Raw genomic sequence first — 12,345 nt, 5'->3', positions numbered from 1 at the left:
CAGTTTTTAAAAATTTGATAGAAAAATGTAAACAGTGGCCAGGCGTGGTGGCTCACGCCTGTAATCCAAGCACTTTGGAGGCCAAGGCGGGCGGATCACCTGAGGTGGGGAGTTCAAGACCAGCCTGACCAACATGGTGAAACCCTGTCTTTATTAAAAAAAAAAAAAAAAAAAAAAAAAAAATGTAAACAGTAATACAAACATCTGGCTGGATGTGGTGGCTCACACCTGTAATCCCAGCCCTTTGGGAGGCCAAGCAGGTGGATCACCTGAGGTCAGGGATTCAAAACCAGCCTGGCCAACATGGAGAAACCCTATCTCTACTAAAAATACAAAATTAGCCAGGGATGGTGGTGAATGTCTGTAATCCCAGCTACTTGGGAGGCTGAGGCAGGAGAATTGTTTGAAGCTAGGAAGCAGAGATTGCAGTGAGCAATCCCACCACTGCACTCCAGCCTGGGCAACAAGAGTGAAACTCCATCTCAAATAAATAAATCAATAAAATAAATACTATAAACACCCATGTAGTTCCCAAATTAAGAAATTAAAACAGGGCTGGGCGCGGTGGCTCAAGCCTGTAATCCCAGCACTTTGGGAGGCCGAGGCGGGTGGATCACGAGGTCAAGAGATCGAGACCATCCTGGTCAACATGGTGAAACCCCATCTCTACTAAAAATACAAAAAATTAGCTGGGCATGGTGGCGCGTGCCTGTAATCCCAGCTACTCAGGAGGCTGAGGCAGGAGAATTGCCTGAGCCCAGGAGGCGGAGGTTGCAGTGAGCCGAGATCGTGCCATTGCACTCCAGCCTGGGTAACAAGAGCGAAACTCTGTCTCAAAAAAAAAAAATAAAAGAAAGAAATTAAAACATTATTCTTTGAAGCCCCTTATATTTAGCAGCCACATTGCATCTCCCTTCCCTCCTTCACTAACTGCAATCTTTAATGTGATTTCTCTAACATTTTACTATGTCTGTATTTGTTGGCAAATAGTATCTAGAATTTTGTATACTTTTAAGCTTTTATGTAAATTCTAACCTGTATTCTTCTGCATTCTTTTCTCATTTATTATGTGAGATTATAGTCCTTTATTTTCACTGCCTGTGGCATTTATCCATTTCACTGTTGACAGACCTTTATATTGACAAAAGAATGCACCTAGGGCTTTCTGAACATGTCTGTATGTGTTACGTGTCCTCTCCATGGTAGGGACATGAACATGTATATATGTGTTCTCTGCATGGTAGGGACATAGGAGTGGAATTGCTGGGTTGTAGAAATGTGCAATGCATGAGCTTTTGCCAGATGTGAGTGAATTTCTGTTTAAGAAGCTTGTACCAGTTTACAGTCCTAATTAATTTAGTGCCTTGCTATACTTCTTTACTCTAAGACTTTAAAAATACATGCTAGTCGCTGTGGTTTATGCGTATAATCCCAGCCCTATGGGAGGCTGTGGTGGGTGGATCATGAGACCAGGAGTTCTCGACCAGCCTGGCCAACATGGTGAAACCCTGTCTCTACTAAAAATACAATAATTACCTGGATATGGTGGTGCAGGTCTGTAATCCCAGCTAGTCAGGAGGCTGAGGCAGGAGAATCACTTAAACCTGGGAGGTGGAGGTTGCAGGGAGCTGAGATTGTGCCACTGCACTCCAGCCTGGGTGACAGTGAGACTCCATCTCAAAAAAAAAAAAAAATACACACACGCGCGCATGCTAGCTCGATGTGGAATGGAATCTTTTTTTGTTAATATTTTTATTTACCATTTTCTTTGATTATGAACCCAGAGGTCTTTTTCTGTATTGTCATTTGGATTTCTCTCTTGTGAATTGCTTGATCTTATCATCTGTCTTTCTACTGGGTAGTCATTTTCTTGCTTTTTATTTCCCCCCCAGAAATTATTTATATATTCTGTAGTCTTTTGGGTTTTGGGTTATAAGCAATTCAGTTCAGTTCCTCTTATTCTATATATTTTTAAACTTTGTGTGATATTCTTTTTAAATTATGTTTTCTTTTGGTGAAATCCCTCTTCCTTTAGTATGTCTTTCTACTGATTATTGCTATCAGATTTATCGTATCATTTTAGCCCTTTCTCTCCTAGAAGGTAGAAGATTTAGCATAGTTCTTTGCTCATTGCTTTGTGGGATTACCTATCCCATATAGGTTAAGAATGTAATCTGTCTGGTTTCAAATCCTGGCTTGGTCACTTACTATGTGACCTTGGACCAATTTCTTCATCACATTGTGCTGCATTACCTCAAGTATATGAGAATAATAATAATAATACTCACCTAAAGTTCTTAATAAACAAAAGCTCTTGCCATGATTATTTTTTGTAGTTCTGTTGTCCTAAAATCAACAGAACTACTAGTGCCCGTTAATACCTGATTTGGGAGGTGGGAAGTAGGACCATAAATGTTTGAATTCTATCCCTTGTTCACACTATTAAGGAAGTTGGATTTGACTCTTTCTAGCTGTTTTAAGAGTAAATGAGTTAGGAATATTAGACACTTAAAAAGTAAATTGTTCTTATTGTGAACAAACATTCAACTACTTAAAACATGCAAAGTGGAGATTTGTATTACTGTTTAACTGAGGTTTGGTCATTTGGCCTGTATCCTATAGATGAACTACATCTTAGCAGCTGGAGTAGAGATAAAGAGATCAGAGTTGAGAAATACTGAAATGAAAAGTACATGAGCCTGAGAGTCATACAGAGACCTGGATCTAAATGCCGTCTCTTCCACTTATTAACTTTGTAACATTGGACAAGATGCTAATGTTCATTGAGTTTTAATCTCACTTTTAAAATGGGATTAACAAGTTTCATTACGGTGAATATGAGGCAGAGTGCAATTATGTCTCAGGCTTCCATTTGAAAGAGAGAACACTTAGTATGGTAAAAAGGAGACATTAAATGTCATCAAGGTAGCTTTTTAAAGAAATCTGGTTGTTGCTATCATAATTCCATAAAGTACAGGACAAACTAGTGAAGTTTAGTTATTTGTTAAACCTAGCATTTTTTATTTGGTCAGATTTCAGATCAGTATTTTATATAGCACTCTGGGATACTGAAGTAGTTATGGTTTCTGCCTTAATGTTTTGTGTAATCCACAGTATCATTTTACTTTAAAACACTCCGAGTTTTAATGTGTTTTTTTTTTTTCCTAATCCTGTAACATATTACAGGTTGAGCATCCTTCATGCAAAAATCTGAAATCAAAATCCTAAACTTTTTTTTTTTTAGACTGAGTCTCGCTCTGTCGCCCAGGCTGGAGTGGTGCGTTGGCATGATCTCGGCTCACTGCAACTTCTGCCTCCCGGTTTCAGGCGATTCTCCTGCCTTAGCCTGTCATGTAGCTGAGATTTCAGGTGCCTGCCACCACACCCAGCTAATTTTTGTATTTTTAGTAAAGACAGGTTTCACCATGTTGGCCAGGCTGGTTTCAATTGATCTGCCTGCCTTGGCCTCCCAAAGTACTGGGATTACAGGCGAGAGCCACTGCACCCAGCCATCCTAAACTTTTTGAGCACTGACATGATGCCAAAAGTAGAAAATTCTACACCTGACCTCATATGACAGGTCATAGTCAAAGTGCAGTCAGAACTTTGTTTCAAGCACAGAATTATTAAATATATTGTACAAAATTACTTTTAGCCTATATGAAACATGAGTGAATTTTGTGTTTAGAATTGGATCCCATTCCCCCAAGATATCTCATTATGTATATGTAAACATTCCAAAATTTACAACACTTTTGGTCCTAAGCATTTCAGGTAAGGCATGCTCAACCTGTACAAATGCCTAATATCTGATCAGAAATCAACATCTAATTATTACATTATTTTTATGAGGAAAGTTTTTTGTGGTAGTTAACTAGGACTGTAAATTACTAAAAAGAATTGCTTTAATTACTAGTAATTGCATACAATTTTGTGGAGTTACAGCTTAAAATGGATTAGAAATTTTCCAGTTTTGTTTTATATTTTGAAATAAAAATTTAACTGATTATCTTTCCAGTAAGTACAAGGTGGACTGTGCATGCCTCAAAGAAAACCCAGAGTGCCCTGTTTTAAAACGTAGTTCTGAATCCATGGAAAATATCAATAGTGGCTATGAGACCAGACGGAAAAAAGGAAAAAAAGACAAAGATATTTCCAAAGAAAAAGATACACAAAATCAGAATATTACTTTGGATTGTGAAGGAACAACCAACAAAATGAAGAGCCCAGAAACTAAACAAAGAAAGCTTTCTCCACTGAGACTATCAGTATCAAATAATCAGGTACTGAACTCTGCTGACTCTCAATGAAATTAAATAAACAAAGGAAAATGATTTGTCATATTTTATCCTTTTCTTTGTTCTGTGTATAATTGTTTAAAGTATTTTAAAGTCTATTCTGTCATCTAATGAAGTATTCATGGTGGAAATACAGGCTCTGCTAGAATTTGTACAAATTTGGTGAATTATTAAGAAACAGCTCAGCTGGCAAATCCTTGCAGAATTGCAGACAAGATTTTCCTAAGACTAGGTAACTTTTTTTTTTTTTTTTTTTTTTTTTTTTGAGACGGAGTTTCGCTCTTGTTACGCAGGCTGGAGTGCAATGGCGCAATCTCGGCTCACCGCAACTTCCGCCTCCTGGGTTCAGGCAATTCTCCTGCCTCAGCCTCCTGAGTAGCTGGGATTACAGGCACGCGCCACCATGCCCAGCTAATTTTTTGTATTTTTAGTAGAGACGGGGTTTCACCATGTTGACCAGGATGGTCTCGATCTCTTGACCTCGTGATCCACCCGCCTCGGCCTCCCAAAGTGCTGGGATTACAGGCTTGAGCCACCGCGCCCGGCCCGACTAGGTAACTTTTAAAAACCTTCTAGGTGGCACTTTATGTTCATAATAAATGTTCTTATTTAAAGTCTTAAGCTGCAAAATTTTCTTTCCTAAAATATGTAGACACACAATCAATTCTGTAAGCATGTCACAATAACGGCAAATAAAATTTTTGAGAGAAAATTTACTAATAACATACAAGGTAATTTTGGGGGTAGAGTTTGGCCTAAGTGTATCTGCTCCACCAATAAATACATTTGTGATATGTCCTCTATAAACAAAAAACAGGAGGGATCATTAAAATGTGAAAATCAAGTAAGATTTTGCTCATTTCCAGGGCCCTGTCTTCTAGAAATAATTTCCCTTAAGCTTTCGACTGAATAAACACTTACTGAGCCATTGGGTATTTGCAGGTTTTTCTGAAATAATTTACATGTTTTTGTTTTGGGAACTATGTAAACATAAGGCCATGCTACCATATATGACCTATATTGATAAAAACTGTATTGGCTAAAATTTAAAAAGCAAAAGTATTTGATAGCTTGATTTTGAAAAGCATCTTGAATGAGGAAACCAGTTTTAAATTTCTTAAACGAATTTAAATAGGTTACGTTGACATGTTGAATTTGTCTTGGTTGAAAGACATTGAAATAGTTGTATAGATGGAGTAATAGTTTATTAAGAAGTCATTTCCATCTTTCAGGAACCAGATTTTATTGATGATATAGAAGAAAAAACTCCTATTAGTAATGAAGTAGAAATGGAATCAGAGGAGCAGATTGCAGAAAGGAAAAGGAAGATGGTAAGTTGGGAAGCCAGTAAGTTTGGCTTAGTGACAGCTGCTCTTCATATCGTAATTGTTGCTGCCTTTCCATGAGCTTTTACACCATTCTTTGAAGTTAGCAAATTTGGGCCTCATGATGTGCCATTGAGCATTTTATTTGTTTTTTGTCATTACCATTTAAATAAATTCCACTAATCTTGTATTTCTATCGGTTGTTCATTAGAGATTTAACAATGTATGGCATTAAGAAATATTTTATGAACATTTTTGAAGCTGATAACTATTGATTTTAATTCTACACTGAACTAATAAATTTTAATGCCACAATTATTGTTCAAAATGTCTTTTATTAGTTAAATGTATCCTTTCATAATTTGAAATATAATAAAAATGAACTTGAAACCTTATAGCACCAAATGAATTGCTTATGCAAAAATAAACAAAAAACCCCAACCACTGGTAGCTACTATTTCTGTATTCTCACCCTGCTATCATACAACAAGGTTCTCATTAAAATAAATGTATGATGTATATTCCTTGTACTATTTACAAATATTTTATCAGTGTAAAAATTAGGACAAGCTGTTTTCTCACAAATTATGGTAATTTAGCATTTCATCTGTCAGCCAGTTAAAAAAGTATCATAGTATACTTTCCATGCCCCTAAAATTTGAAACTGACTGATGGCCTTATGGTAGGTTCTCCCCATTCCCCCCTTTACTTCATATGCTCTTTTGTTTCCTATTTTCAGGGTTTTCATGTTATATTCCATGGAATCTCCTGTCACATATTTAATGGTGGGATGTTTTAAAGTTTGGTCTTTGTTGGCCGAGTGCTGTTGCTCACTCCTGTAATCCCAACACTTTGGGAGGCTGAGGCAGGTGGATCACTCGAGGCCAGTAGTTCGAGACCAGCCTGGCTAACATGGCAAAACCCTGCTTCTACTAAAAATACAAAAATCAGCCAGGTGTGGTGGCTCACACCTGGAATCCCAGCTGAGATGAGAGAGTTTCTTGAACCCAGGAGGCAGAGGTTGTAGTGAGCCGAGATCGCACCACTGCACTCCACCGTGGGCGCCAGGGTGAGAGACTGTTCTCCCAAAAAAAAAAGTTTGGTCATTGTTGACCTACTTAATACATGGCTATTTAGAAACTATCACCTTGATAGTTTCTAATATTGATTTTGTTAATCAAAATTCTGAAAACAGTAAAGAACTGTTTCATACCCTTAGGATTTCAGGAACAATGGTCTGTTGAGACAAGGTAGTATTAGAAGAAAAGCAGAAAGAAAATATTGGAGGAGTATATAAAGGAGGAATTCTTGTACCTAAAGGGATTATCTTGAACCTTTGTCGAGATTCTATTATATATGTTTTGAGTGCCTTCTCAAGTTACCTAAGGCTCTTTATTGAGTATTGATTTTTAGTATTGTCCTGTTTATTCTTCAGTTGACACAGCCTTGTGCAGGGAATTCTTAGGAAACCAATTTAGAGTATTAACTTGTTTCTGTGTGCGGCATGTGTCTTGTGGGAGGAACCTCTTTTATAAGTGGCTTTAAGGGCTGTAGTGACCAGTTTAGAGAAAAAAATTAAAAAAAAAAATCACAGTCCAGGCATGGTGACTCACATCTGTAATCCCAGCACTTTGGGAGGCTGAGGTGGGAAGATCACTTGAGCCCAGGAGTTAGAGACCCATTATGGGCAATATAGTGAGACCTCATCTGTACAAAAAATTTAGAAATTAGCCAGGTGTGACAGTGCATGCCTGTATTCCCAGCTTACTCAGGAGGCAGAGACAGGAGGATTGCTTGAGTCCAGAAGGTCAAGGCTGCAGTGAGCTGTGATTGACCACTGCACTCCAGCTTAGGTGATGACAGAGTGAGATCCCCATTGCAAAAAAAAAAAAAAACAAAAACAGAAAACACGGGTCTTGTTCGTTGCCCATAAATACAGTAATTTTATTCATATTGAATTCTGTTTAAAAACATTTATATAAGGCTACTTTAAATATATTTTCTTCTATAAATGCTGACAGTTAGTGGATCTTAGAACATCCTTATTTCCAGACGCCAGAAGAAAATTGGATACTCAGTGTTAAACTTGGTGGAACTTAGAAAATATATGTATATATTGGCTTACTTGGAATCCATTTTTGATCCTGATTTTCCTTATTAGTATGCTACAGTAAATTGAAGAACACTTCAAAATTTTTTATATCCATTTTAACATATTTTACCATCTGCCACTAAGGTGGCTATGAAACTGAGTATTTTTCATGGGAATAAAATGTGGAAAACTTGGAAAGTATAAATGTCTATAATTTGGTATTTCAAAAGGATTTGAAATTAAAATCTAAAAATCCTTGTTCCTGACCCATACATAGCTCTTAAAGTCATCTCAATCCTGTTACTTCTAATTGGCACATTTGCTTTGATGTTTGCATTACAGAATTTTTTGATGTAGTCAAATAAGCGAATGCAAACACATGCATCCTAGGATTCCTAAGTAATTAGATTTCCCTACCCCCAAGCATTAGTATTGTATTTGGTTTTGAAAAGTTTAAAATGAATCCCCTTTTATTTTCCCAGTCTTGACTTTTATATTGGTTAGATTAACATCAGTACTCAGAAAGACAAGGTCAAATAAAAAAAGTGACAGAGGCACAACTAAAACTAGGCAGAATAAAGATGGTAGCCATACTACTCTTGAGAAACGTAGGTCAAAGTGATACAAATTTCCGCCTGCGACAAGACTTCCAAACCAGTATGGAGATACAGGTGGAGTATTACTTTTCTAGGACCAGAAATTTTTCAGGGTTAAAATTTTGGAATATTTGCATTGCAGTTACCAGTTGAACATCCCAAATCCAAAAATCTGAAATGTTCCAATGAGCATTTCCTTTGAGCATCATGTTGGCAATCAAAAAGTTCTGGATTTAGGAGCATTTCAGATTTGAGATCTCACCTAGACTTGGTATCGTGTATATTTATCAGATTGGAATATGATGAATCAGTAATAACCTCCTCCCAATTAAACTCCATGTAATCACCAAATTTAAATGTACACTAGTCCCTCCTTATCTGCAGGTTTGCTTTCCGAGGTTTCAGTTACCCACTGAGGTTCAAAAATACTGAGAGATTTTGAGAGAGAGAGATATTATATTCACATAACTTTTATTACAGTATATAATTGTTCCATTTTATATATGTATAGGAAAAAACAGTACTATATGTATAGGGTTCACTAGTATCTGCAGTTTCAGGCATGCTTTGGTGATCTTGAAATGTATCCCCTGTGAATAAAGGGGAACTATTGTACTTCACCCTATCCTTTTGTAGTAAAGCTTGAACAAGGCAAAATTGGCAATTTTAATCTATGTACATAATTTCAGACACCACCTTTTAACATCATGCTTAATTTCCAAAAATTGCACCAGGGTATTTATGTATTTTGTTTGTTGGCATCATTTTTTTTTAAAATCAGAATGGGAGATAAGGCAATGTCTCTGCTTTTTGAGGTATTTACAAAATAATTACAACTCAGCAATAAGTGAAGGAGATACAGCTGGGGAGAGATCAGATTGTTTCATGAACTCTAGGTAATACATATTTCTATTTATGTATGTATATTTAATATATTTTTGTACTTTATTTATGATGGACCTTTCAAGTAGGGTTTAACCAAATAGAGTAGCTTATGACAAAAGTTTTATGGAATGTATTTTCCCAGGGGGAAATCCTGGAGAGAGCTATAAACTATATTTGGTTGGAGGAGGAGAGGGCTACTAGGGGGATGAGGTTGGCTGTAGGTCACACAGGTATTCATGGATGAAGACTTTATGAAAGAATATTTATGTGACCAAGATGGAAAGCCTTGTCATTTCTAGTTCCACTACCCTCCACCTCTTTTGGCCTTTTGGATTTTTCTTTTATGAACATTTTCTTTTTCCATTCATTATATTTTGTCTTTTTTGTTAAGTTGTTGCCTGCTTTTACAAAAGCAAATTTGTGGCTAAGTTGTGTGGAACCGGTTATTGCACATTAGGAAAATCTTACCATGAGCCCAGTTAAGCCATATAACTGAAATACAATAGATGGTTTATATTCACTTGATTCCAAAAACCAGGGCACTACTGAGTGTCCTCCTAGTATGTTTGTTGAGGTGGCATTAGGTGGCTATTGTCTTGTCATATAAACAGTACATGTGGAAGAAGTTTAGATACTGGGGGGGGTATACCGTTAGCTTAAAGTGATCATTTTTAAAACAGCAAACTTTTGAAAGATTTAAATACCGAAAGAGACGTTTTGCTGGGCATGGTGGCTCACGCCTGTAACCCCAGTGTTTTGGGAGGCCAAGGCGGGTGGATCACTTGAGGCCACGAGTTCAAGACAAGCCTGGGTGACATGGGAAAATTCCATCTCTACTAAAAATACAAAAATTAGCCAGGCAGTGTGGCGCACTCCTTGAATCCCTGCTACTTGGGAGGCTGAGGCACCAGAATCACTTGAACCCAGAGAAGGAGGTTGCAGTGAGCCAAGATCAAGAGCAAGAATCTTGCTCTGTCACCCATGCTGGAGTGCAGTGATGCAATCTTGGAAAAAAAAAAGACGCTTGCTCCCCCATTTATAATGGCATGAAGACAGTCTCCTTGTTTTAATTTCCAAAATAGTAATGTTTCATAACCTTCATAATATACTTTGGGAATATAATCTTGATAATATTTGATGGCCTGTATTGCCAGAGTGCTTAAAATGGAGTGAGTACACAGAAAATGATTTAGTGTGGTCTTCACATTTAAAAGGACAGACATTTGAGAAACAGTGAAAGGGTATGACAAGGAAGTCACATAAATAAGAGATTCCTGGACTTGTCAAGCAGCTAAGATAGTGTAGAATTTTTCTATCACTATATCATAAACTCCATGAGGGAGAAAACTTTTAGCACTATTCATTGTCGTAGCCCTAGCTCCTAGGGGAATAAAAAATGGTGGGCAAAAAAGTAGACCCTCAATAAATAAGCTAACTAAATGTTCATGGCAACCATTTGAGGAAAGATACAGGCCCATGAATGTGAACTCAGTGAAGCTTCCCTATAGTTTAGGTAATGAATGATCTGGAGGCCTGGCCCACGATTCTCCACAATTTTCTCAGCTTTCATCCTTCACATCAAAATGTATTCCATACAAGTATAATTTGAGATGCTGTGAAAAAAAGCCATGACCAGTCAAATTTACTGTTGTGAACACTATACCATATCCTTCCTTTTCAGATTCCCAGTGTACATGTGTTTAAAAGCTCGAGAAATTGTCAGCTTTTCCTGAATTTGTATACCCTTGCAGGTTTTTGTGGATAACACCTTTGACTCCCAGAGAGTTTTATTTAATGGAAGACACTGTGGGAAAACACTACAGAATCCATGCTGTTATTGAATGTCTTTAGGAAAACTTGACTGACAATTTAGAACATCACTTTAGAAGACACAATGCTTTAAAAAACAATTAGGATAAATTTGTTGCCAGAAAAGTCATCTGATGAGAGGAATATGAGATGTTATCCAACTCACTGTTCTGTCTTCAGCATGATTCAGTTGATGCTGATTTTCTTTTCTTAAGGTCCCGTGTTCTCTCATTGTAGACGCTGGGAATTGTATTTCTAAAGATGAGTAATTAATGACATTGTGGTGTTAAGTGAAAGGGAACCTGTTAATTTTTATAGTTAACTCCGTTCAAACAAAATGAGGTTAATCAGCTTTAGCTGCCTTCTAATAAATTCAAGATTACCAAAATTGTTGAAATGATTCCAGTTATGTCTTCAAATAACAGGGATATGTGCTTGATATAATGTATACACGATTATTACTCTTTAACAAAAATGTGTTTTTGCCATTTGAGATATCAGGTGAACAAAGGCAAGGTCACCACTGCTCTGGAGTAGCTTTTGTAGAGAATGGGGTAGAGGGAACAACAAACGAGTATCAAAATAAAAAAGAGTGCTGTGAGTATAAATTCACTCATCACGTGATAGAGGAAATGGAGACACCACATAAGCCATACACGTTATTTTGGAATGATTTTTACTGGTAACAACCTTACCCATCTTTTTAGATTTATAAGTTAATCTATGTTATTTAAAAGGATTTTTTTTTTTTTTTTTTTTTTTTTGAGCAAGGAATCATTTAATTTCTGTATTTCAAGACCAAAGAATAAGGTTATTTTGCAGCGGGCTCTGGCTTTCCTTTTCCTAGTTGTTTTGAGAGACAGGGCCTCACTCTGTTCACAAGCTGGAGTGCAGTGGTAAGATCATAGCTCAACATAGCCTCCAACTCCTGGAGTCAACCGATCCTCCTGCCTCAGTGTCTGCATGCCACCATGTCCTGTTAATTTTTTAAAACATTTTTTTGTGGAGATGGGGATCTTGCTTTGTGATGGGGATATTAAGCAGCTTGCTTACAGGAAATTACAATCCTCTATTTACCTTTACAAAACCATAAACTAAGATTCATGTCATAAAAACAATGTATAGATAGGTTTTATGGGAAGTCTAAATGTATCAAGTTTTATATATTATATAGCACAGGTATTGGGGGCTGTGGGAAGTCTGCTAGGGTTTATTAGGACTCCTAATTTTTCTAATCCTCTCTGGAGTCAGCTGTAACTACCTCAAATAATAAAACTTTTCAGTTACAGCTATAAAATGGGTGGCAAATTTTGTCTTTAAATAGGTACCATATACATGGC

The 12,345-nt window shown here is 37.0% G+C and overlaps 1 protein-coding gene across 10 annotated transcripts in view; it reads left to right on the top strand.

Moving 5' to 3' along the window:
• KMT2E (lysine methyltransferase 2E) overlaps positions 1–12,345 on the top strand; it is a 101,590-nt gene that overhangs the window by 74,739 nt on the left and 14,506 nt on the right. For all 10 annotated transcript variants that reach the window (XR_004268188.1, XM_032275715.1, XM_032275720.1 and 7 more), the window contains 2 exons: positions 4,019–4,283; positions 5,531–5,629. Coding sequence is in view for 9 of the 10 variants with exons in the window: in XM_032275715.1 (XP_032131606.1) it covers positions 4,019–4,283; positions 5,531–5,629 (364 nt within the window). In the remaining variant the exon portion in view is untranslated. The remainder of the gene's footprint in view (positions 1–4,018; positions 4,284–5,530; positions 5,630–12,345) is intronic.

Source organism: Sapajus apella, unplaced genomic scaffold (genome assembly GCF_009761245.1).
Source record: "Sapajus apella isolate SASKATOON/1434 unplaced genomic scaffold, GSC_monkey_1.0 scaffold7, whole genome shotgun sequence".
NCBI lineage: Eukaryota > Metazoa > Chordata > Mammalia > Primates > Cebidae > Sapajus > Sapajus apella.
The sequence above is the reverse complement of the archived record's forward strand: the minus strand, read 5'-3'. Positions and strand labels throughout refer to the sequence as shown.